Source organism: Varanus komodoensis, unplaced genomic scaffold, assembly GCF_004798865.1.
Source record: "Varanus komodoensis strain SLA01 unplaced genomic scaffold, ASM479886v1 scaffold1, whole genome shotgun sequence".
Classification (NCBI taxonomy): Eukaryota; Metazoa; Chordata; class Lepidosauria; order Squamata; family Varanidae; genus Varanus; species Varanus komodoensis.
Genome location: NW_025335268.1, coordinates 17,438,437 through 17,463,463, shown reverse-complemented (window position 1 = coordinate 17,463,463; position 25,027 = coordinate 17,438,437). Strand labels below are relative to the sequence as shown.

Genomic DNA, 25,027 nt, shown 5'->3' with positions numbered 1-25,027 from the left:
ATGTATTTTAAAATACGCCTTCTTCATTCTCATATATACATTGTTTTATGCTTTTTCACACAGTAGTAGTTGAAAAAACTTCTCCTCCCGTGCCTGTTGAAGTTGGCCCAGATGTCTCTACTTCAAGCGCTAGTCAAGTAATAGCACCAACTCAAGTTACAGGTATGAAGCATGCTTTCCATGCAAAAATTGCTGGAGGTACAAAATGAATATTCCCAACCAAATGAATGCCATTAGAGTATCAAAAAGAAAAAGCAGAGCAGCTGAGAACAAGGAAATACTGAATCAGAACAGTGCAGCTTATGAGGACAGAAAGTAAAATGGTTTATATTCAGAACATCTGCATATATGGCCAGGATGCAGTTTGCAGTTGTCTTATTCCAAACTGTCGTATTTGAATAGAAGTCTGCCCTCCTGCTTTCTGTATTTTTTCTGTCCTTCAGCAAGTTAGAATGAATCTAATGAGTAATGCAGCATGAATCAGCTTTAGTTTTTCTATATGTATGTGAGGGCAGTTTCAGAACCTACTCTACATAGTGATGCATATCTGTATGCACAGCTTAACATGCCTCATCAAAGCAACTGTTTGTTGGTGGAATATCAGTGACATATTGCCATAAATTGTGCATGTAGTAGGCAGATCCCTTCCACAAGTATAGGAAAAGACACAGAAGAGACATGAAAAATGAATGTGTAAATTTACGCTAATCCCATCATGAGATTTTGAGAAAACCTATTGATTTCTAATGGTACCTAATAAGGCCATTCCAAAGGAAACAATGTGAGGATTTGCTTCTACAATGCGATATGGAATGTATTTATGAAACTCACTCTTTAAAACAATGGAGCACTGATTAATAGGTATGTGCATTATAGCAATCTCAGTTTTGGGTGCAGTTTTCACCAGTGTATTTCACCAGTGATTGCCTTCGTTCTTGCATAATTACTTATAGGTCACGTGCTTATGTTCCATCACAGTCTGTCTGGTGAACTTAAGAGGGTCTTTTTCTCTATCCTCAATACAGACATTTTGATCAGTGAGAACCTATAAAAGGGCTTTTTTGATCATTGCTTTCCAGGTATAGAATTATTTTCTTCCAAAAGTCTGTGTAATTCCAAGTATCTTCCAGAACTGATCTTACACTTCCTCATTTGGGTAAGGACACAATGGCCAAGAGTGAGCTAGAAGTTCATTTACTGAAAATGTACTTCTAAAAGTTTCTTTTTTATTTTAATGTTTTAATTATTTACTTCAAAATTCTGTTAACTGTTAAGAGATTTGAAGAGCGAAAAACATTAACAGTTATCTTGGTGTAATGCACTGCAAAGCTAATGACTTTTATTCTAATCTGAATGGAAAGATGCCTGATTCATGGATGCTGGAGAACCTCTGATTATGACCAAGTTTAAGACAACATCATGCATTGCATTTTTAGTGGTGCTAATTTAGAAACTTGCATTGTACTGAAGTGGTTAGCTACGTAAATGTTTGAATTGAGACACCATGTATGCCAGTCCACAAGTTCTCTTGATCACTTAGCCACATTTAAGCAAATTAGGAGTAGACAGTGGGATCACACACAACTTGCCTCCAGTTCTTTTTCTCTCATGTTCTCTCTAGCATAGATTTCCCCTGACTGTTTCTCACTGGTCTTAACCACAGTTAAGTGTTATATTGGTCCCAACATCAACCATGGCTAATATTAACCAATGTTCTCTTTTAATCAGAATTCGAAACTAGCATGTGACTGTTGCTATTCTATCCTCATCCTCCTACTTAACTATGAAATTCATTGAGTAATCTATTTCAGTAGCTTGCACATCAGTATTAAAGATTCCCTTAAAGCTACATTTTGTATGATGTCTTTTAAGCCTGTAAACTTGATCAATAGTTTTAGTCCTTTTGCAGAACTTCCTTAATGATGATTCTAAATATAATTTTATTTTTTATTTTAATTGGGATAATCTTCTTCAGAATCAGATACATATGGAATTTTAAAAACATTGCCACCTCTGAAAACAACTACATAGTCAATATACCAATTATTAATTCCTCTATATTGCTTTTATGAGTAGTAGTATTTTTCTGTTTTTTTGCTTATCTGGTTTTATTGGTAGAGGGGCAGTTCACAAAGATTGATTGATTGATGGACATCCTTTGTTGTCAGAACTAGGAGAAGGGCAATTTCACTTGTCCTCTAAGTTCCTTCAAAATCTGCTTCAGCTTTTGGTGGACCTTCCAAAGCAGATTTTGGTGAAGCTCTGGGAGGTGCAGAGAGGAAAAAGTCCTGTTGTGGAGGGGGTCATATAGTCTGTCCTTTGTCTGCAATTTCTAAGAAATAACTTACATGCTGGATGATTTACAGCCTTGTCATTCTGTATTTATGTGCCGCAAACGTAATATATCAAGCTTTCCACCCTTTTAAAATTATTGCGCACAGTTGTTTCTTATGAACATTGTACACTGCAGGCATCTATTATTTCCCATGTGTCTATAGTGTAGCAATGTATTAATGTCTCTTCTCCAGAGCATCTGTGAAGAAAATTCTGATCAACCCTTTTCAGTGGATCAAAGAATTGTAACACTGGTGATGATATTTCTATATACTCTAGGCACTGGAACTTTCTTTCATGCTCTGGCATCAATTTATCTTTGCAAAGGATTTTTCTTAGTTAAGTACTCCCAGCTGTGTAGTTTGCTATAAACTTACTGATGTATTCCAACATACCTTGCAATTTCCAAATTCCATTTTTATCTCCACGTCGCTGAATGTTCTATATTTGTGGAATCTTTGCTTCATTAGTCAGTATTCCATTTGTGGTCAACTTTGCCTAATAAACAGTTGCTTTCTTTTTAAACAAACACATGCAAAATTTATATGCTACATGTTAGCTAGCACACTCATTTTAATGTTTACATTTTTTGTATTTTTAAACCTCCCTTTGGCCCTAATAAGGGCCCCCAAGTTGGCACAGAAAAACGAAATATTAAAACCACATTGAGAATGAAGCTATTTTGAAACCCCAAAGAGCTGGATCAAAATAGAAGAAATAAGGGAAACAGAATATTGTGTATGTCAGTAAAGGGCTGTAGAAATCATTACTATTACTTCCAGTACTAACATGAATAGTACATCATCATCATCATCATCATCATCATCATCATCCCTACTACTATAGCAAATACAAGTTTTCTAAATATTCCATAATAGTTGTGTTCAACTGTGTGATCAGTATTCATTTCAGTGCCATAAAGCTACTTTCTTTTAGCATCTAGGACAGAACATTTGGAGGTGAAATGACTTTCAATATTGGATAGGTTCCAGAAGGCCATTTTAGGAGGCAGACATTGTTCAGAAAATGCAAATTGTGGAACTTTCTGTGTCCTTGGTAATCTGTCAAAACATTTTGGTACATATAAAATAAATACATCTTGACATTATCGGCAAACATTGCACAACCTGTGAGCAGTTGAAAAGCAATTTTTCAATGTTTTAGAATTGCAGATGCAATTTTCCTAGGAGTAAGCCCCATTGAACTCAGTGGGATTTATTTCTGGGTAGACAGGTGCAGGATTGCACTGCAAGTTTGCTTCTATGCTGCAGTTGCATCAGGTTTTATTTAATGGCATTCGTTATGCCTGGTTAGTTTTACCTAGAGTCCCTAAGCAAAGGCTTCGAAAAGGAATAGGCATATACAGTGTCTTCCAGAAGTATTTACCTCCCTTTGATTTTTCATGTTTCATTGTGTTACAAACTAGAATTAGGTTTAATTGACATTGTTACCACATGATGTGCACAAGACATTCAACACTGTGAAAGTACACAACGTTTTGTTTTTAGCACAAAAGTTAAGTAAACAACAGAACCTGGCACTTTTGGTTGCATGAGTATTCACCCCACTGAGTCAATATGTGGTAGAAATACCTTTGGCAGCAATTATAGTTGTGAGTCTTTTGGGGTAACTCTCTATGAGCTTTGTGCATCTGGATCCTGCAGTGTTGGCCTAGTCTGAGGTTAGTCTTCTGACCTTGAAGCCACAGCTGTTGCACTTCTTTCTGCACAGGAGGGAGGCCATTCCAAATTCTGAGTCCCCGCTTTGACCTCAAAGTATGTTTCCAAGGTTGGAAGTGGAACTCTGAATTTTCCTGTGGCCATCTGACTAGCAGCCATAGGCTGGCATGCAAAAGGTCCTAGGTTCAATCTGTGGCATCTGAGGCAGAAAAAGCTCCTGTAGAGTCACTACCAACCAATGGTATAACTCACTATGAGAGTTTCCTGTTCACAAAAAAGGTCAGAAGAAAGTTAGGATTCTCCATTGATGGAAATCTAGAGAAGGTATGTACCAAGTGAGTTTCATGTGTATAAGGTAACCCATGTTAGTTTCAGTAAAATGGTTACATGATTGAGGTGTATGTATATAGCCATACTTTGGAGATACTGTTCACATGTGTATAGTACAGGCAGAGAGGATGGGTACACTCACAGTCCATTCTACATGATAGGTCCGATCATTCCAAAGATACCATTTGAACTAGGTCAGATCAAGTAAGCGTTCTAGACCAGATGGAAGTAACTTGAAATGTGGTATTTAGATGTTTGTTTAAAACTTTTCTATACCGCCCCATACTTAGACATCTCGGGACAGTTTACAACAAATTAAAGATGTATAATCGTAGTAAACAGAAACTGCCTTTTGACAAGTAAGTTATGGTGTGAAGGCATCATATAGATGATCTTTGGGGATGTGCCATAAAATTCAGTGTAAACCTAGATCATCATCGTAGGTGGAAGACCTGAGCTAAAATTTACATTTTGGAAAAACCTTTCAAGGGTCTGTTGCTCAGATCAGACATGTCAGTTAAAGTGGCTGCAACTGCCAGCATGTTAATCTTGACAGAATGCCTCATGGTCTCCAGGGTCATTCTGAGGAAACAGTTTTACATGGTGCTTCTCTAGTGCCAGGCTATCAGCTGCTATGCATTCATGCAACTTGGGGCAACAACTGCTGCCATTGGCTAAATTCACTGGACATGCTTGGAGACAACTTTTCCATGGGATACTTCAAAGCCAGTCCATAAAAGCATTCCAAACACTGGGGCAAACCCCATTTACTACAGATTGCTGCAAGACTTACTAGGTCAGTGGCAATTATTTGCTCTGCAGACTTCATGAGGAAGAGACAAACTCTGAACAGGCAATCTAGGGGACTACTAATGACACTTACCTGGAAGATTTTCTTCTGTGAACATTCATTGGGTGACAAGTTCTGACTATGGAAAAGTCTATTGCACCCCTCTGGTACACATTGAAGGACAGTGTGGGATAGCATATATGGCTCTGCTGGTTGGAATGCATCCTGGCAGTCACAATATTTCCTCAGGAGTGAGGGCCTTAGTGGCCAAAACATATGTGCAGCATTCGTAGTGGACATACTTTGCTAACATTGCTGGTGGTGGTGGCGGCAGTGGCATCTCCCTATATCTAGGTTATTGTGACAAAATATCCTTAGTAGCAATGTCACCAGCCTGCCTGTCTACCAGATTGTTTTTCAAGTTTGTCTTACAAATAGCCAGTGTGCATAGTGGTTAGAATGTTGGACTGGGACTCAGGAGATTGGATTTCTAGTCCCTACTTCACCCTAAAGCTCACAGGGTTCCTATGGGCCAGTCAGTGACCCTAAGTCTAACTTTCATCAGAGGGTTGTTCTGCAGATAAAATGAAGAGGTCAGAGTTTGTCTGTCTGTTTTATATATGTTGTGATGGGGAAAGGGTTTTATATAAATATATGAACAATAAAGTAGCCATTTGTTTACGCTGATAACATGATGATGTGGGAGTAATAGTATTGTTCTGAGGAGGTGCAATAGATACAGCAACTTATGCAATGATTCTCAGATTCTCAGGTGCAATAGGTTTATATGTAAATGTAATGGGAGAAAGGGAGACCTTAAGGTGTCCATGTCAGTTCCTCTCATAGAAACAGTGTGGGTGTTTTTTGTTTTTGTTTTTATCAGCAGCCACTCAAAAGACACTGAATAGGATCACAAGTGATTTCAATGGTTTCTTTTTTTCTTTGCAAACTGGTAATAACAGCAGTGTTACTAAAATGCATTAAATAGCTTGCTATATCTATATTTTTCTTCTTTTTATTTAGAAATTAATGAGTGCACAGTGCATCCAGGAATCTGTGGAGCAGGACATTGTGTTAACTTGCCTGTGGGATTTGCCTGCTTCTGCTATGATGGATACAGGCTTAATGAACAAATAATGTGTTCTGGTATGATAAATTCTTCTTTATCAGTTGCTAAACCAAACCAAACATACGCGTAGACTTAAAGATATTTAACTTCTGCTTATACAAAGCAACCACAATAAATTCATATGGTTTCTTCTCTTGTTAGTTCTTAATTCTCTTCAAAATACTATTTGTTAGTGACCATTCTCTTTCCTTTGCTCCATTCCCTGAGTTTATCTCACTACTTGTTTTCTTTTTCTTTCACATGCATGCATACACAAATAATGATTACAGAAATTAAATTCATATTATTTGTAAATGAGGAAAATTGGTGTTTCAAAGCGCCTCTGTACGTTCCATCAGCTGGCATAGTGCTCTGGAATCCTAACAGGCCTGCATGAGGTTTTATGATACATATTTGCATGGAACTGATGGATGCTCCATTTCCTTCTCTTGTCCCACTGTACTTTGTGTTAATAAGAAAGAGTGCTCTTCACTTATATTGGTCTCTGAAAGGTTCCCCTAACTCATTGCATATAATGCTCGATTTCCAAATGCATAAATATATAAGACCCCTCTGAAAGATCACAAATTAGCTTTATAGTTATTTCATCTCCAAGGAAATGTAATACTCTAACATTTAAATCAGTAAGTGTGTTTTTAAAATCAAAATTGTATAGCAAAACGTTATTGTTCACCTCTGAGGAAATAGTTCTGTGTTAATGGAATCAGTCTTTCATTTTAGTGTCTCGTGTACATTGGGTGGAGTGAAGTGATAGTCATGACAGAGTACTGCTTTTTCCGTCTTCATACATTTTTATTTCTTTAACAGATATTAATGAATGTACTCAGAATCCCAACCTCTGCTCCCATGGGCAGTGTGAAAATACAGAAGGAAGCTTCCTGTGCATTTGCCAGGCAGGATTCATGGCCAATGAACAAGGAACAGACTGTGTTGGTAACTACTCTGTGTTTTATAAAATGAATTCTTAATATTTAGAGGTAATATTTAAGAGCCTGACTTTGAAACTCACTGACAGAAAAGGCAAGTTTTTACAGTGGCATTGAATTGATGCTAAATGCATAGGCTGCTATATAGTTCATGAGATATTTATTAAGAAACTGGTGGTGATAAGATTTCAATACTATTACAGGAGGAATATAACTATTCACAGCACATCACTAAACTTGCTTATTTGTGTGATTTCCGTTGAAAATATAATGTTGATGAAAGATCAATCTACTGATGAAAGTAGAACAGGGGGTTTCTTTCCTCCAGTGAATGAGCCTACATGAAAATAGATCAAGCATGTGTTTTCAGCTCTATTATTGGCCCTCTCATACTGAAGAGGGCCTATCACACATTAATACAGAGCCATTTTGGACATTCAGAGTACTGTCTGTATGCTTTGCTGTGCCTATTCATACCTTTGCATGGAGGACATTCTTTCAGGCTATGCTAGCTGATCAGGGGTATAATATTCAGGTTGGACAGAGGCTCAGACAAGAAACTTGTAAGGCCTACTGCTTTTCAGATCATGGTAACTGGCTATCAGACTTGAAGTTATATTTTGTTGAGTCCTAGAGGGAATTGTTTTGCAGACTAATAGAATGGGCTTGGCAAAAATGGCAGTTTAGAATCTGAATAGTTACACTTCCAGTTTGATCTGCTCTGATTATTCATGTATAGCATGCATTCAGGTGGTAACTGACTGCTTTTTGAGACATGCATTCTGCACACTGTCTTCAGTGAAAAGACTGATCTGGTTTTGGTTTTGACTCAGTGCATATGTACATATCTAGAAGAGCATTTCAGAGCAAACCAGCAACTACAGTATACGGAGCTGACTTCATGTCTGAAGAGGCTCCCAGCAAATTGCCCTAGTTTTATTTATTAATTACATTTCTGTGCCACCCTATAGCCCCAAAGGTGGGGTTCAATTAAAACAGAGCACAAGATAAAACAGATATAAACAATGGAAGCGGTACAAGCAAGAATAAACACAGCAGCTCACAGCAATTATGGAATTAATAAAATTTATAGATGACATCGCAGCATAAAACCATTTTAAAATCAGATCTTATTTAATTTTAAATCTCTGGAAAAAAGATTTTCACCTGGCACAGAAAGGAAAATGGGGATGGTGCCAGGTATACCTCCTTGCAAAGCATATTCCAGAGATAAGGTTCAACCACCAAAAAAGCCCATATCCTAGCCACCACCCACCTTATTCTTTTGGAGGTGGCTCCCAAAAAGGACATCCCCAATGATCATAGAGTCTGGATAAGAACATGCAGAGTAAGGTTTTCTTTTAGGTAAACTGGCCCCAAGCCACTTAGGTCTATAAATGTTAACATAAGCACTTTGAATTGTGCCTGGACTTCAACTGGCAGTCAGTGCAGCTGAACAAGGACTGGCATAATGTGGTCTCATGGGCCGGTTCTCTTTAACAGCCATGCTGCCCTGTTCTGAATCAGCTGAAGTTTCCAGACCATTTTCAAAGGCAGCCCTACACAGAGCATGTTAGAGTAGTCCGGACAAGAAGTTACCACAGCATGGATAACTGTGGGTGAGCTCTGTCTATCCAGATAAGGATGCAGTTGGTAAACCAGCCTGAGCTGATAAAAAGGTGCTCCTAGCCACTGAGTCCTCTTGTGACTTGAGTGATCTAGGAGCACCCCCAAACTAAGAACCTGGTCGTTTAGGAGGAGTAAAGCCATCAAGGACAGGTTGCAAATGTCCTACCTGGGCAGGCAGTCTGCTTACAAACAGCATCTCCATCTTACCTTGGTTTATTGGCCTTCATCCACTCCATTACCGAGCTGAGTCACTGACTCAAAATGGACATTTGGATGAGATGAAAAAGAAAGGTAGAGCTGAGTGTCATCTGCATATTGTTGACACTTCAGCCCACACCTCCAGGTGACTTTACCCAGAGGTTTCATGTAGATGTTAAAAAGCATGTGAAATTAAATTGAGCACTGTAGTCCTCCATTGGCATAACTGTCAAGGTACAGAGCAACAATCCCCCAGTATCACCTTCTGGAATTGGTCAGCCAGGGAAGATCGGAGCCACTCCCAACCCAGCCGATCCAGCCTATGGTCAGTGGCATCGAAAGTTGCAGTGAGTTCAGGGGTCACACACCCCTGTCTCTCTCCCAGAAAGGGTCATCCCACAATGTGACCAAAGCAGTAGGTTTACACCTAAGTGAGTGAGCCTCTCTAAAGTTTGTTGGGAGAAAGGCTTACCTTGTAACATGACAGATGGCTCGGCTCGGCTCGGCTCGGCTCGGCTCGGCTCGGCTCTTCTCTTCTCTTCTCTTCTCTTCTCTTCTCTTCTCTTCTCTTCTCTTCTCTAGCAGCTTGCTGGCATCCATCATTGGGTTTTTCTTCAGTGCCCTAGACTTTATGTCAGTCCAGACATTGGGAGAGAGATAAATGATGGTGGCCACCACAAAGATATAATGATCCCATGTATGCTTGTCATTCCCCTTACAAAGTCTCAGACTGATGCAACATCTAGGATGTTGTGAAGATCAAATGCAGCTAACAACTGAATTGCAGTTGCCAAAATTCAGCCCTCTGGTGTGTGTGTGGGGGGGGGGGCAGGGGGGCAGCAGAAGGCATTAGTCTTTGCAGAACAGATACTTCTAAGGTACTGCCAAAGGATGCTATGTACTTTCAGGCCTAATGATGAATGTAGACCTAATAATGAATGTAGACTCTCTCCAGTATGGTGAGGTACATCTGAATATATCAAATTGTGAGTAACAGAGTAAACATTTAATCTAACAACACTGAAGCAGGCATTACAAGTAAGCACATTGTATTAATGACAAATCTGACACTGGTAGAAGCAGATCTTGTGTTTTGTACTACATGGGACAATTTTGTTTGATAAAAAATTTAGCAAGTGTGCTAGGTCCAGAATTAAAAAAAGAGCCATAATGCAGCAGTGCACGTGCTTTAAGTAAGGAAGCGCATAAGCTTCAATCATGCCAGTTTCTGCAAATAATTAAACAAAATTGTCTTTATATTTTGCTCCAACTAGTAGGTTGTATGGTTTCTGTGAGTAGCCCACTCTTGTGAGTGATAAAAATAAGTACCTCAAGTAGTCCATAGAACTAGTACTGTGAGGTGTGCGTGTATGTGTGCTGATTTTGAAAGGAAAATAGAGAATATTTTCAGCCTTTAAACTTTACATTTATTTGCTATATGTTTTGGTTTCTAGATGTAGATGAATGTGCTAGACCTCACACCTGTGGAGAAGGTCTCTGTGTAAATACCGTTGGTTCATACAGATGTGAATATTGTGAAAGTGGATTGCGCATGAACAGAAGAGGCCAGTGTGAAGGTGGGTTTCTATTCTGCCCTAACAGAATTGCTTGAGCATTATTATTTACAATTTCTTTGTAAATGTCATCCAAAGAAACTGCACTGTAGATATTCATACTGTGTTCAGGGTACAGAAATGATAACCTTGGGGCATTTTGATCAAAGGACATTATCCAGGGTTGCAACTATGCCTTCACTCATCCTGTTTGCATCTACTGGAACAACCACTGGTGCAACAGGACTAGTGCTTCTTAATGCAACCCTGGAAATGAATAGAAACACTTATTTCCCAAACAGGACCAGTCAGTAGAGTTCCCTTCAGTGAGCTCTGTTGACCTGTCCCATTCCAAAATCTGGTCTTCCAGGTTGTTCCCGGGGTTGCTTCAGGATCCATTAGCTTCCACTTGCACTAGCAGTGGGTCCTGTTAGCACACAAACAGCCCCAAGCATCAATACCTGGCCCAGTCTTTACATGTTTACATATAAATGGTTTCCCATCACTAAACTGGGATTTCTCCACAATAGATATATAAAGTGTGAATGGCAGGTGTGCACATCTAAACACCTGAATACATGCAGCAGTAACTACTAGCCTAGTCCTGACTCCTGACAATATGCCAGATGCACCTAGGTTTACACTTAATGTTTCTGATACAAGAACAACTGGTTAATTGTGATAGATGATTGCTTCATAAAATGTAGTGTTATTCTTACTTAACGATGTACCCTTACAAACAGGTTTGCTAATGTAAAGTATACTTCATTGCTACTTGTGTCATCCATAAACCACATGAGAACAATGCCAGTTCCCATCCTGTGGGCCACTTGTTCAACTGAACTGGCAGGTTCGACATGGCTACCAAATCAACATTATTACCAGGCCCCAGTGCTAAGAAGTACTGATATTTGTGTATGGCATACTTTACATCCCTACCCAATCAGTGAAAGAAGCCACAAAGTCTTCAATTTCAAAAGTATATAATCATAGAATAGTGGAGTTGGAAGGAGCCACGAAGGCCATCAAGTCTAGTCCCTGCTGTTATAGAACACCAAGTTATACCATCCCACTCAGATGGAGGTTTAAATATTTAAAATGTTCCTAGTTGAATGCATCACTATCTATTTAAGCGGCTAATCTGTTCTCCTAAAAGTATTTTGAAAGTTACTATCCACAGTAAAGTTCATCACTTCACTTGTTACGATTATGTAATAACTTGAGTTACAAAAGAATTCATTTGTGGTTTGGAATATAAAATTGGCAAAATCTGCAGTTTCATAGAACAAAGTGTCCTAGCACGTCTGACCTACAAAGCATGTAAAGTTGGGTTTGGACACAAATTTCCTTGATTTAAAAAGAAAAATCAACATAAATTTAATCATAACTTAAAATGATATTTAGTTATTCCGTTTTAAGGATCTGTGTCTTTGCATTCTCAGTGCTTTCATTCCTGTTGTCTTCTATCAAAATATGTTTTTTGATATATGAAGAATATGAAGTATTCTTCTGTAGAGAGTAGCGATTCCAGCTCACCAGTATGACTGTGGCTGTTTTGCTTTTTAATAGAAAGATAGCTTTAAATTTTATTCTTCTGTGAAATACAGATTTCAGAATTTGGTGTTACGGATGTGAAAGTGTGAGGTTTATTAATAATGGTCCCAGTTGAATTTGCAGTGGGAGAAAGAAATGTGCAGACACTAATAAATGGAATTAAACAGTCCAGAATTTTGTTGAGGAATTGTGCTCAACAATTGTGCTCAACGGTAAAGATTCTCACGAAAGCAGTAGTTTTAACTCTCCCAAAAAGATGTCCAGGGAGATTGCATGGAGAGCCAGCCATGGTCATACCAAAGTTACATCTGATGGATGGTAGCCTAATCTTTTCATAGGAAAAACAGATCTGAAGTGGTCATCTATCTTCCCCACCTATAGGCTTCCTGGGTGCATCCTACCTTCACAGATCCATTGCAAAAGCTGCTTCAGTCTTGTTTTCAAATCTCATTTACAGCCACATAAGACCCGAACCCCATAGGCATATGCAGCCCAAACTATCACTTGCAAAAGGGTGTCTACCACTTGAACCTTAGCAATCTTCTCTGATCTTAAGGGCATAGTTTTTGCTTCAGACTTTTCTACACAGCACAGATATGTTAAAAACTGAAACTAAGCCTGACTTTTCAGTGTTGTCAGCTAATTTCATGTTTCATGCAATGTGTAAGGAGCCCTTTCATTTCCAGTCATCTTATACTTTTGACAAAAAGTTAAGTGGAGATGAAGTGTTTCTCTTTTTTTACTGCAAGTAGGAAATAGTTGATAAAACAACAGGTGTACCCCTGTTCTGATGCAGTAGTTTAATAGCAATGGTTTTCCTATTTGCTTTGCATTCTTACCACAGCATTGGTACCTGAGAATAGTTTAGGTTGATTTTGTAGAAGCTAGGGCACCAAAATAAGATGAAAGTTGCAATCCTAACAATTAATTTTTAGGTTGTACTACAACTTTTTAAAGATTTTGAAAGCCAAAAATTTGGCATATCCCTGTTTGGTTGTATGCACAAATATTACATGTGCTATTTGTATATGCTTTTTAATGTTTGGCCCTTAGCTTAAACCCTAAACCTGTTTACACAATGGAACATGCCTTCATATAACTGCGGATTTTGCCTGTGTTAGCATAAATTATAATCCATAATTTAAACATGAGTTTAAACGTCAGTTAAAATAAACATGCTTTGCATTTACTGATTTGTTAACCTCCATAAAGAATGTAAATAAAGCTAAGAAGATAGTGACTTGCCTATAACCACCTAGAAAATGGCATAGATGAGTGCAGATTTAATTTTAAATTGTATGTAGGCAAACTCAGCATTGTAACTGCTCTATAATGTACTTAAGTGAATCTGTACCAAGTTATATTGCATAAGATTATTGATCATAGCACACAGATTTATATAAAACATCCAAAGTTATGTTGTATTATTAAGATGCATTTATTATTTATTGATTATTAAAATCTTAACTTACATTTGCTCTATTTTAAAGATATTGATGAATGCTCAATTCCACATACTTGCCCGGATTCAGAGTGCATTAATACACCTGGCTCTTACCAATGTGTCCCTTGTAAAGATGGATTCAGGGGCTGGAATGGGAAGTGTCATGGTAAATATCTGAAAATGTTTTATGTTCCAGATGTATTTTTGTGAGGGTGGGGGAGGTTCCCTGCAGTATCCTGGAATGTATTTAAATGTTTATATATTTGTTCCTTGAAGTGCATCCAGACTCATTTAGTTGCACTTGTGTCTAGTTGAAGCTACTATGAAAGTTGGTCATGACTTAATTTCAGTAGGAACTAACTTAGTTGGAGAAACTGACTTAACAAAGCTGGATCCAGTACCTTTGCTTAACTAAAATTGAAATTTGGGCTACAATTCACTTGCTTACCAGAATGGTTCTTTGTTGCCATAACAACATAAAAATCAGTGTTACAGTTCACATAAATACTTAATTAAAGTTTGCAACTTTATTGTGAACATTCAGTAGATATGAAACCCTGGAAGAACAATGAACAGGCATCTCAAAGAGCAAAATCTACCTGACCAATCCATTAAGTTGCACAGCTTGGAAGGACTCAGCTGGCTGAGCAACCATGACAACAGCCACAGGACGGCTTGGTTGCCTTTCTAGTCATTTCACTGTCTGAACAACCCTGTCAACTGGAAGAGTGTGGATTGTGTAAATGTCCTGCTCTCTTCAGGAGTGAGGACAGTATCTGGATGCCCCAAAACATTACTGTCCTCCAGCCCAACAGCATCTGATTCCAGAATGAGTTAATGAAAGGTAGCAATTATTTAGAGCATCACTGCCATACAGACTTAAGTAGGAAAAAATGCACATGCAAGAACGGTCTGTTATATAAGTCTTACTAAAATAGAGATTAAGGCTTTCAAAACATTACACTGGTGTACTTTAATTTTAAGTTTTGTCATGCTATTTAATTTATCCCTGGCAGTTACACAACACAGCACTCATTTGAAACCAGTTTTTATGTAATGTAGAGAGAGATTTTTAGCTCTCTAGCTATCCATGTTAATTTTTGTTTTTTAGCTTGATTCTCTTTTCTTGGAATTCTTCTGAAGCCAATAAGAAATACAGAAAATAGTTATTGCTCTGTTTACAAGCAATTCCTGCATAAGTTGCCTTCCTTTTCTTTTAAATCGAGAGAACTACTCTTCATCTTTCTTCATTTGCATTTCCAGTAAAACGAGATACAGTTCATCATTGTAGACCATTTTTTATTTAATATAAATTCTGCCTTTAAGAAAACAAAATTCATTACAATATATAGCAAGCAAATGTACAACAATATAACAAATGCTGTAATTAACACACCCTGCACAGACCGAACCTCATAGCAGGATTAGCCTTGTCTGAATATGTGTGACTTCTGCTAAAAACAAGCAACAAGCATCTGTACATCATCTCTTACTTTACTCTCATGATATTGAGATACCATTTCAAAAAAATAATATCCTTTTCGCAGTATTCCCGCTCCATTTCATCAGTGTGTTTAGTTTTGGTGTCGCTAAATTGAATGCAGAGTATAATTTCTTATTTTATGAAGGAAGCATATTAAAATCCATTGCTTTCTGCTCTTCATATTTCATGTCAGGCCTTGCATAGTTGAAACCTAGGTTTGTGTATCAGCATAAGGGACACTAATATATTCTGAGGGCTCGGTCCTGTCTTTTAGTCTGCTCACATAAAATCATATGAGGTAGTTGCCAACAATCACTTTATTGTCCTGTTAGCTGAACAAATTTATAGTTTACATATGTATGCATCAAATACTTTATACATTGGGTGGGTTCTCTCATAACACTAACTCAGCCTGGCAATAAGGCATACTGAGTTGTTGTTATTGTTGTTTATTTCATTTCTGTACCACCCTGCAGCCAAAGCTCTCTGGGCAGTTTAAATAATCCATAAAAACAAATGATAATAATAGATAAAATATCGTAAAAATTGGGAAAATAGAAAGATAAAAACAACTAAAAACAGATGGTAGAACAGACAAAAACAATACAGAGAATGACAAGAAAGGTGACTTGGCAAACATCCAACAATCCCCTTCAAGCCCATGAGTGGCTGAGTAAGTCCTTAAAAACCTCTGAAAAGAGGGCCATCATAACCTGGCACTGAAAAGATGACAGATTCAGTATCAGCCATATCACAGTGGGAAGAAAATTCCATGGATGGGGGGCCACCGCCACCATGAAAGGAGGGGGCACCTCATAGCTGTCACCCTCCATACTCAAGAGTTGGCACTCAAAGGAAGGACCCAAAGGTTGAGCATACTGTGTGAGTACATGGCAGTTGGAAGAGATGTTCAAACAGGTATTTTGATCCTAAGCCATGTAGAGTGTTACAGGTTAAAACCAGCACCCTGAATGGGATCTGAAGCATTCAGGCAGCCAGTGCAAGTGGGCCAGAACTAGACTTAAATGTTCAGACCTGTGGGTCCCAGTTATGAATCTAGCTGCCACATTCTGCACCAACTGCAACTTCTTAACTATCTTCAGGTACAGCCCCACAAAGAATGCATTGCAATTTAGAGATTACTAGAGCTTGGATTACTTAGGTTATTCCTGTTCAGTTAGAGATGCATCTGGGCTACTAGCCAAAGCTGTAGAAGATACTCCAAGCCACTGATGCCACCTGAGCCTCATGTTACATAGTTGATTCAAGGAGCACTGTGCCCCAAGCTACAAATCTGCTCCTTCAGGGGGACTGCAGCCTCACCCATAACAGATTGAACATCCACCATCCCATCAAAGGAACAATCCATCAAAAGTATTTCAGTCATGTCTGGATTGAGTTTCAGTTTGATAGCCCTCATCCAGTCCATTGTTGTAGCCAGTCACCAGTTTGGGACATCTACTTGCTGCCCACCTGACACTGAAAAGGAGAAATAGAGCTGCGTGTCATCAGCATACTAATGACAATGCACTCCAGAACTCTGGATGAGACCACTGAATGGTTTCATATAAATGTTGGCATGGGGGACTGAATAGACCTCTGAGGAATTGCATGCTGCAGAATCCACTGGGCTGAACAATATTCCCCAAGGACCAGCTTCTGGAGATGATCCTCCAAATAGAAGTGGAACCAGTGTGCCCACTCCCAACTTAGACAGATACTCCAGAAGGATACTTTGCTTGATGGTAACAAAAGCCACGAAGAGGTCCAGCAGTACAACAAGGTGGCCTCCCTGGTCTCCAAGCATAGGTTGGACGACCAAACCAGGCCTGAACACTGCTTGAAAAGGATCCACCTGGAGTTCAAGAATCTTGCCTGGAAAAGGAATATTTGATTCTGGCCTCCCTGGTCCGGCCAATAATTCCTTCCTTGCTGGCTTTCATAAGCCAGGAGGGGCTTATAAAAGTGGTTTATAAAACCACTTAAGTGGTAAGTGGGTTATACCACTTTATAAGTGGTATAAAACCACTTTTAGTGCAGAAGTGGTTGCATGAGGCTGTCCCAAGTATTTTGTCCAAATCCTCAAGATGTACCAACTGAAAGTCATCCAGGAAAACTGAACCACGCTGTGCTCTGGATATCTCCATAGATTCAAGTGCTATAACCTGTTACCCAGATAATCTTGGGGAGCAATATACCTCAAAAGGAAGTGTTTGGCCTCCAGATAGCCTCAAAGGGCTTAGGATCTTTTGTTGGGCTTAGGCTAGACCAAGGGTCGGCATCCTTAAACACTCAAAGAGCCATTTGGGCCCATTTCCCACAAAAGAAAATTCCGGAAGCCGCAAAACCCTTTTGACATCTAAATGAACACTGCATATATCGTTTTTTACCTTTATGCTATGTATAAAAAAACTATAGTGTGTTGCATTTATGAAATCAACTGCTACAGAGAAAACAAATTTTTATTTCTGCATGCAACAAAAACATTTTGAACTCCGAAAAAAAGACACTGGGTTGAAGGTTACTTTCAAATAAAATACTCAATGTCTATTTGAGTCCTCATCAGCAGTGAAAGCAAATGAATCTGCCCAAGTACCATTAAACTTTCTGTTTTCCTCTGAAACTTTTCTTTTCTTGGATATTTCCATGGTTGGCCTACTGGGGTTCAAAAAGCTCAGTGAATCGGCAAGTGTCGCACACTGGTGGCTGTGACGCATATTTTGAGCGACGGAGCCGCAGCAGAGGGATGAAGGAGCCACATGTGGCTCCGACCCCTGGGCTAGACTGAACAAATCCTGGTTTTGCATTCACACATGGCACTGAGAAATAAAAAGAAAGTTTATTCATCAGAAGAGTACAGAGTAGGCACAAGTGTAGGCCCCATGTGGTCCAGACAACAAATATTCTCATTACATCCCAATCTTGCTCTATGTTTCTAAAGAAAGAAAGAGCTTCTTACTTAATGTAGAGAAAGACTACCAGAAAATGTGTGTGGGGGGGATTACCTGTCCTGCAGTAGTAGACCTTGCAGGGAAGAGAGAAAATACAGATTCCTTTCTTACGCCCTGATAGTTATACTGTTTCTCTCTGTACATGTGACTTAAGTTTCCCAAGTTTATGTTAATTGTTGGAATGGTGCTTGATGGCTTCTTGATGGCCTTAACTCTTGTTTTCTTGGGCAAGATGAGTCCTTTTGTCTGTGTTACCTAGGTGTTCTAGATGAGTTTATTTCCAGGTGTGTCAGGACAATGGGTCCTCCTCCTTGCAGGGTTGTTTTGCCTAATCTCTTTAACAGGGGAAATGCCTGACCTTTTGTCCACAAGAATTCCAGCATTCATTCTTCTCTTATATAGGCTACCCAGGATACTAGGTCCTTCTTCCTGAATTCAAGTCTCCTCAACTTGGCCCTGACCTACAAGCCCGTTTTGGCCTGCGAGTTTATGGTTATGTCACTAATATTGATATATTACACACATTACAAACTCGTCCAAGTCCTGATGGATGCAAAAGATTTTTTTCCTGGAAGTGCCCAGCAAATAAATTACAGCAATTCTGAGATGGTTCCAAGGTGTCCCTGGGGCTAGAATATAATAAGTCTTGGACAACCTTGGAAAGCAACATTGGGCAGCAAAGGAAAGATTGGATAGAGGCAATGAGGCATTGTTTCTTTGCTGTTCTCACTGCCTCAAAATATACTCAGTTGGAGGCTCATACCAAGTTTTTGTTGCATTCACTGGGAGTGAAAGATTTGGTTATTGTGCAGGCAGCCCATAGTTTTGCATGGGCTGGCCCCTTTCTACTTGCTCACCGGTCCTCCAGCTAAAACCAATGTGGCAGCTAAAGCTGCTTTGTCTCCTCTGCCTGCTCTGGTCATGAGCCCTTTTCTTGCTCTCTCTGCATATCTATATGCAGGTGTCACTGCTGGGGGAAAAATAAATGGAAACCTAAGCTTTTGACACCTGTGCTCAACCTTTTCTACCTTCTTGAGCACCCAGAGTCTTGCAAAAAAACCAAACAGTGTACAAGATGCAGGATACTGAAAAGCATCAGGTCCAGCCAAAAAAAGGGAGGGGATCTCTCCCTTTCACAAGTGAAGATCACTAGCAGCTTTGTGTTCCTTTTACAGCTTGCCTTTTGACAGCTGTCAGAGAAATCAAAATGAAAAATGAACCTCATTTTATTCTTTCAGTTGGTACCCACAGGTTTGGGGATAGGAACCTGTTGGATTCCCTGGGCACATCCAGCATTTGCAGGGCCCTCACCAGGAATGAAACCCTGTGTTGCCAAGCAGCACCCTCTTCTCTCATGAAGCACTGTCAGCAGCAAGCAGGGAAGAAGCTGGTTTGCTGGGGAGGGCAAGTGGCATGCCCACTTGCAGCACCCTTTTTCCACATCCTGCAGCTGCTCCTGATAGGGAGGGTTGCGAGATGTGCAGCTGGAGCTCCACAAGCATTCACAGACTTCTTCTGGGCTTAGCTCGCTTTGCAGGACTTGGCTGATTGCAAAAGGAAATCTGAGGACATTAGAAGGGCTTGTCTCAATTCTAGATGATAGAACTTACCTATCATGGGTAAAACAAGGCCAAGAAGAAGCCATGAGCTGTCTGGTTGGCTTCTTGCTCAATGGTCCTGGTTCTAATGACAATGCAACCCACCATGGCTTGTCACCTTTCAGGGGCTTTCATGCTGCAGAACTTAGTCACTGTTTTCCTTAAAATGTATATAACAGAAAAATTAGCCAATGTATTTCTGAAACCCAACTAAAGGTAATTATATTCTCCTGTGTTGCCTGAAATCTTGGAACGTGGCTTTTTAGTGTCTAGGATAGGATTTATTTATTTTATGTTGTTGCTTATATTGGCTCTAATTCTTGCCATCTTACCCTGTACTGTCTGCTTTTGAAAGGGGCATTTAAGAATGACAGGCAGACCAGATAGGTCTGTCTTGGTAACCATGCTGGATCTTGTTGGCAAATCCCAAAAGGCTTGCTCAGCATTTCCAAAACTTTAAACAAAGAACATAGTATTATCTATCTGCCTCTCTTACCTATCTTTATAAAACTTACTTTTTTCATCTTCCAACAGCGTTCTTTTTGAGAATAAACACTTTAAAGTCTGTGGCAGTAGATGGAAAACACCAAAAACTGATTGGATGTTGTGTGCGTGATGGATTTGTTCGCCCAATGTAACTTCATGTCCTTTCAAGTGGTCTTTAATACCTGAAACTCTTTTGACTGATCTGCATATTGTGCCTTTTCATGCAGAGGCTGCTAAAAGTGACCTCCATAGGGTGCTTCCTCTACATTACATGGAGGAGTTTCTTATTAGACATAGTACAGATACATAGTTAGATAAGAGATACTGTCCAGTGCCCAGTTTAGCCCACCTGCATGACAATATCTGTGTCATCTGTGCTGTTGTGCTGTGAACATCTAGGTTCCAATCTATGCACAAGATGAGAATCAGCTAAATCTACTCTTGAGCAAGAAGTTGTACAGTCACTTTCAGGAGTAGTCTGTGTGCTCTGCTAGTGCATGTTTTAGAAGTGTTTGTGCAACTAAAAGATTTGATGGAGCTTCACTGGCACTATTTGAATTTATATAATGACGCTGTTGGTTATTGCCCAGTGTTTTAAAATGTCTTTCTTCTTCCTCATCTTTTCTCTTTTTCTCTGATCCTTGCCAAACAGAAAAGAAATCAAAATTCTGACAAAAGCTCTCCCAAAATATTAAATTACAAATCTCTTTGTAGCCATTTTTATTGTTCTGTGCTACTTTTTAAAATGTGAAATCCGGGCTTTGGTGGAGAGAATACACGGTTTACTGCTTTATTGTTTATAGATACATCAGATACAGATTTTGTAACTTATAATTGTTGCTCAGAATAATCTCACCAGTTATTCATCGATAGCATTCCCAAAAAGATCAGAAGATGGGAGCCAGCAGCAAAATGATGAAAAGCATAAAAGTGGGTCTTGTAAGAAAGTCTCCTTGAGGCCAGCTAAGCAACATTAATAAAATGTTACTTTAGCAGATTGTCTTGAAGAGTCTCAAGCATCATTATAAATAAGTGATCCATGTTTTAAACACATTCTTTACATTCACAGATATAAATGAATGTCAGTATAGCAGTCTCTGTACCAATGGCCAGTGTGAAAATCTAGAGGGATCTTTCCGATGTCTCTGTAGCCAAGGTTATCAATTGTCCGCAGCAGGAGATCAGTGTGAAGGTAGGATTAAGACTGATATCTTTACTCTTTAAATAACATATGCAATCTTGGGCATTCATAGGGGACATGTATTCCTCATTCAAGGTATGAGACTGACAGAAACATCCTAAAAATGAACATAGGGTGTGCATAGATTTGCATGTACATCTTGGCATTGTTGTGCCTTTTTACTTACTGATATGCTGAAATCTTGAAAGAAATATGTAAATATGAACCTCCATGGAAGAGCCTTATTTTTAAATTCATCTTTCTCTCTGAAAGGGACACAAGGAGGACTAGTAACTATAAAAGGTGAGTAGAAGGTCAGCAGAGGACAAACGAGTGAAGTTTAAAAACTTTGTGATGAACATTGGCATACTTTGCTAAATATTAATAAAACAGGCAGAAGCATGATTTTTCCAAGGCCTTCTCTCAAATAAACTGTTCAGTTTCCCAAACGTCTTGATGCTCACTTCTGCCTCTGCCTTGTTTTACATCCTTGGCTTAAACTTGTGTCCACTATTATTTTTAAAAATCTTATTCTAAAGCAAGGGTTGGCAAACTGGTGTCCTCCAGGTGTTTTGAACAACAACCCCCATCATCCTTGACCGTTAGCTGTGCCAGCTAGAGTTGTAATATAAAACATTTGGCAGGCACCAGGCTGCCTTTCCCACCTGTACATAGTACTTTTCATCTCTTACCATGGACTGTTTGGAGTAGATAGTTTTCCATGAACTCACACCAGACCTTTCTGCTTGTTGAGTCAGCAGCACCATCTTACAGCAACATGTGTTTTTTTTGTTGTTGTAAGTTTGAAATGAGTTTTCCTGCTGAAATCCAGATGTTGGCATGAACTGACCATCTTTATATTGTGAGAATGGGAAAGATCATTGCAAACTCTGAATATGAACAGCAATTGGATACTACTTGAGAGTCTGGATAAAAAATCAAAAAGCCAATGTGCTTCTTTGAGATTTCTAGTTCCAGCAGGCAATTTCTCCCACTGGAGACTTGGCATTACCAACAAATTTTCAATCAACAACACAGGGAAGAAAATTTACCCTAAGAAGAAACAGTATTTTAAAAATTGTGAATGTTAAAAATAATCCATGCAGCATTATACAGGCTTTACTTTGAACCTGCTTTAATGCATTCCTCATATACATGTCTTTGATCATATTTTTAAGAACTTTTCTATATAGGTGTGTGGGGAACAGTATATAAATAAGCAAGTATTTTCCAAAGGTAAACATTTGCTTATCATGTGTAGATGTCGATGAATGTCAGCAGCAGCAGCAGCTCTGCACAAATGGACAATGCAGAAACATAGTTGGATCCTACCGCTGCATTTGTGGCCAAGGTTACCAGTTGTCAGCTACAAAAGACCATTGTGAAGGTAAACATACAGGTGGCATTTTCTATGAAGAATTCTGTCAAACACTCTTCTATACAATTCTTTCACGGTTTATATAGTTATGCATCGTTTCTGCCACCTGTGGCTTGGTTAGCAAGCCATTGCCCTGATAACAAATTATGTGATGTCATTCACCTTGGAGTATTTACTCACCATCACTATTTTTTTCTCATAGTCAGTAACCTGGTTCAGACTATAAACCATGTCTGTCTTGGGGTTATGTGGGGACCTTGCATACCTCCAGAGCACCTACTGCCCAGGTTGAGTCAACATGACAAATCATGGCAGCTCCTAGGCATGGTTTTGCATATTCACTATGTCAGCCAATACCTACCACAGTTCCTCATGGGAAAATTATGGACTCTTGTCTCATGTGAACATCCTCACAGTGTTTGAGAGTGGCTTGTGGGTCATTGAGTCCAGCCCCACCACAACTACCCCTTGCTCAGGACAGGGTGTCTAAAGCTATTACTTGACTGGCCCTCCTCTGCTTGGACCTCCTGCAAGTCAGAGCTCATGTTTTTTTTATTGTGGCCACAAAGCCCTGACATGGATCATTTTAATGTAGTCATTTCATATCTCTCCCTTATCAACAGTTCACACATTTTCCCGCAAGACTTAATTTCTGTTGTGGGAATTTTTAGCATTCATGGCACAATATTTTGAACTTAGAAAATGCAACAATTCCTCCAGATAAGTGAATTTGTTGCAAACATGATTGCTGGAGGAATGCAGCTGATACACTGTGTTAGCCCTAATTTAATTTAATGCATTTTTTAAAATGTTCTTAGACACTTCCACCCATACTTGCATGGTTTATCTTTTGGCTGATGATAGTTCTGTTCATTTAGTCTTCTTTGTTATTCCTTAGGCGTCTGTGCACTCTCCTGTAGTTAGGTCACAACTTTTAGCAGTGCTAAACTTGACTCCAGGCTCTAACCATGCTCCATCATTTTGTGAATCTTTGTGCAGTATTTTTCCCATCGTTCTTTAGAGTCAGTGCTGAACTGGAATGTACTTGTAAGCCACATTATTTAAAAGGAGCTGTTGAAGGAGCCACATATCTGTCCACTCTTCATTGATATGTTCTGTCTTTAACAAATTGGGCCTTGCTAAGATGTGGTTATGGACACACAGGCCAATAGCCATTGTGACACTGCCTCTCACATAAACATTTTGCACTAGTGTAAAAGACCTCTAGTGAAAGGCTCATAGTTGTTGCTGGTGCGACAGTTTCTCTTGGAATACCTGTTATGTTGTGGTTTTGGCATTGTGCTGGCAGCCATTTAGGTTATTTATTTATGTATAACATTTTTATGCTGCCCCCATCGCAGAAAGCCTCGGGGCAGCTTACAAAACAAATAAACAAATATAGAATAGACATTAAAAAACCTGAAGCATTTCGGCAACACTATAAAACCAATAAATAGAAACAGCAATTAACAGTTAAAATAGCATTTACATAAAAAGATCTTGGCCTGGCGCCGAAAAACAAATAACAACAGCGCCAGGCGGACCTCTCTGGGGAGTGCATTCCATAGGCGGGGCGCCACCGCAGAGAAGGCTCTCCTCCAAGTACTCACCCTCCTAATATCCTTCACAGTGGGCTCCTGGAGAAGGGCCTCCTCCTCCAATCTCAGGGGGCTGGAGGGCATATATGGACGCAAGCACTCCTTTAGATACCACAGCATAATTCATGCTAGACGCAGTGCTGCATTACACATTGCCCATTCAGTCATCTTGCTGAAAGGTGTAATGGCTGGAATGAGCTAGGTATACCTCATTAAACACAGCAAGACTTAGGCTAAAGATGCAGGCCTGCTGGGCTAAAGATAAAGATACAGGCTAAAGATACAGGCAACCATGCTTTAATGAGTTCGGAGATGGTGGATGGTCCAAAACCTTTGGAAAACCAGAACCACTGGACATTTGAAACCTGGGATTTTACAGCTATTACACCAAAGGATCTAATCAGGCTGAGACTGCTCTGGGATTGTTGTACTTAAGGGTGAAAATCATTGCCAGTCTTCATACTTAGCAGTAATTATGCAACATTATGAGGGAATGTGACTCTTTGCTTGTGGCGTATTATGCCTGCCACCTGATTAATGTGTGTAATTCCATAATGAGGCAGCCAGTTTTTGTGTGGCTGATTAAGCCATATTGCTGATGTAACTAGGAGAGACTTGCTTGTTCTTTTTCATTCAAACTGGAGGTGCAAGCCTTCGCCTTGGTTGATCCCAGCTGACAGGAAACCAAGAGGGAATCCTTCCTAGTTCATCCCTTTAATGGTAAGGTAATAAGTCTCCAAAGGACTCCACTTCTGCCACCTTCGAATTGGCTGCTTGTCTTCTCAAC

At 39.4% G+C, this 25,027-nt stretch overlaps 1 protein-coding gene across 13 annotated transcripts in view; it reads left to right on the top strand.

Annotated features, from left to right (window-relative positions):
- Positions 1–25,027, top strand: part of LTBP1 (latent transforming growth factor beta binding protein 1) — a 242,920-nt gene that overhangs the window by 168,362 nt on the left and 49,531 nt on the right. For 7 of the 13 annotated variants that reach the window (XM_044451089.1, XM_044451347.1, XM_044451264.1 and 4 more), the window contains 7 exons: positions 64–162; positions 6,157–6,279; positions 7,070–7,195; positions 10,470–10,592; positions 13,613–13,732; positions 21,154–21,276; positions 22,526–22,651. In XM_044451089.1, the coding sequence (XP_044307024.1) occupies positions 64–162; positions 6,157–6,279; positions 7,070–7,195; positions 10,470–10,592; positions 13,613–13,732; positions 21,154–21,276; positions 22,526–22,651 (840 nt within the window). The remainder of the gene's footprint in view (positions 1–63; positions 163–6,156; positions 6,280–7,069; positions 7,196–10,469; positions 10,593–13,612; positions 13,733–21,153; positions 21,277–22,525; positions 22,652–25,027) is intronic. The other 6 variants (XM_044451179.1, XM_044451005.1, XM_044451685.1 and 3 more) reach the window with 1 other exon arrangement.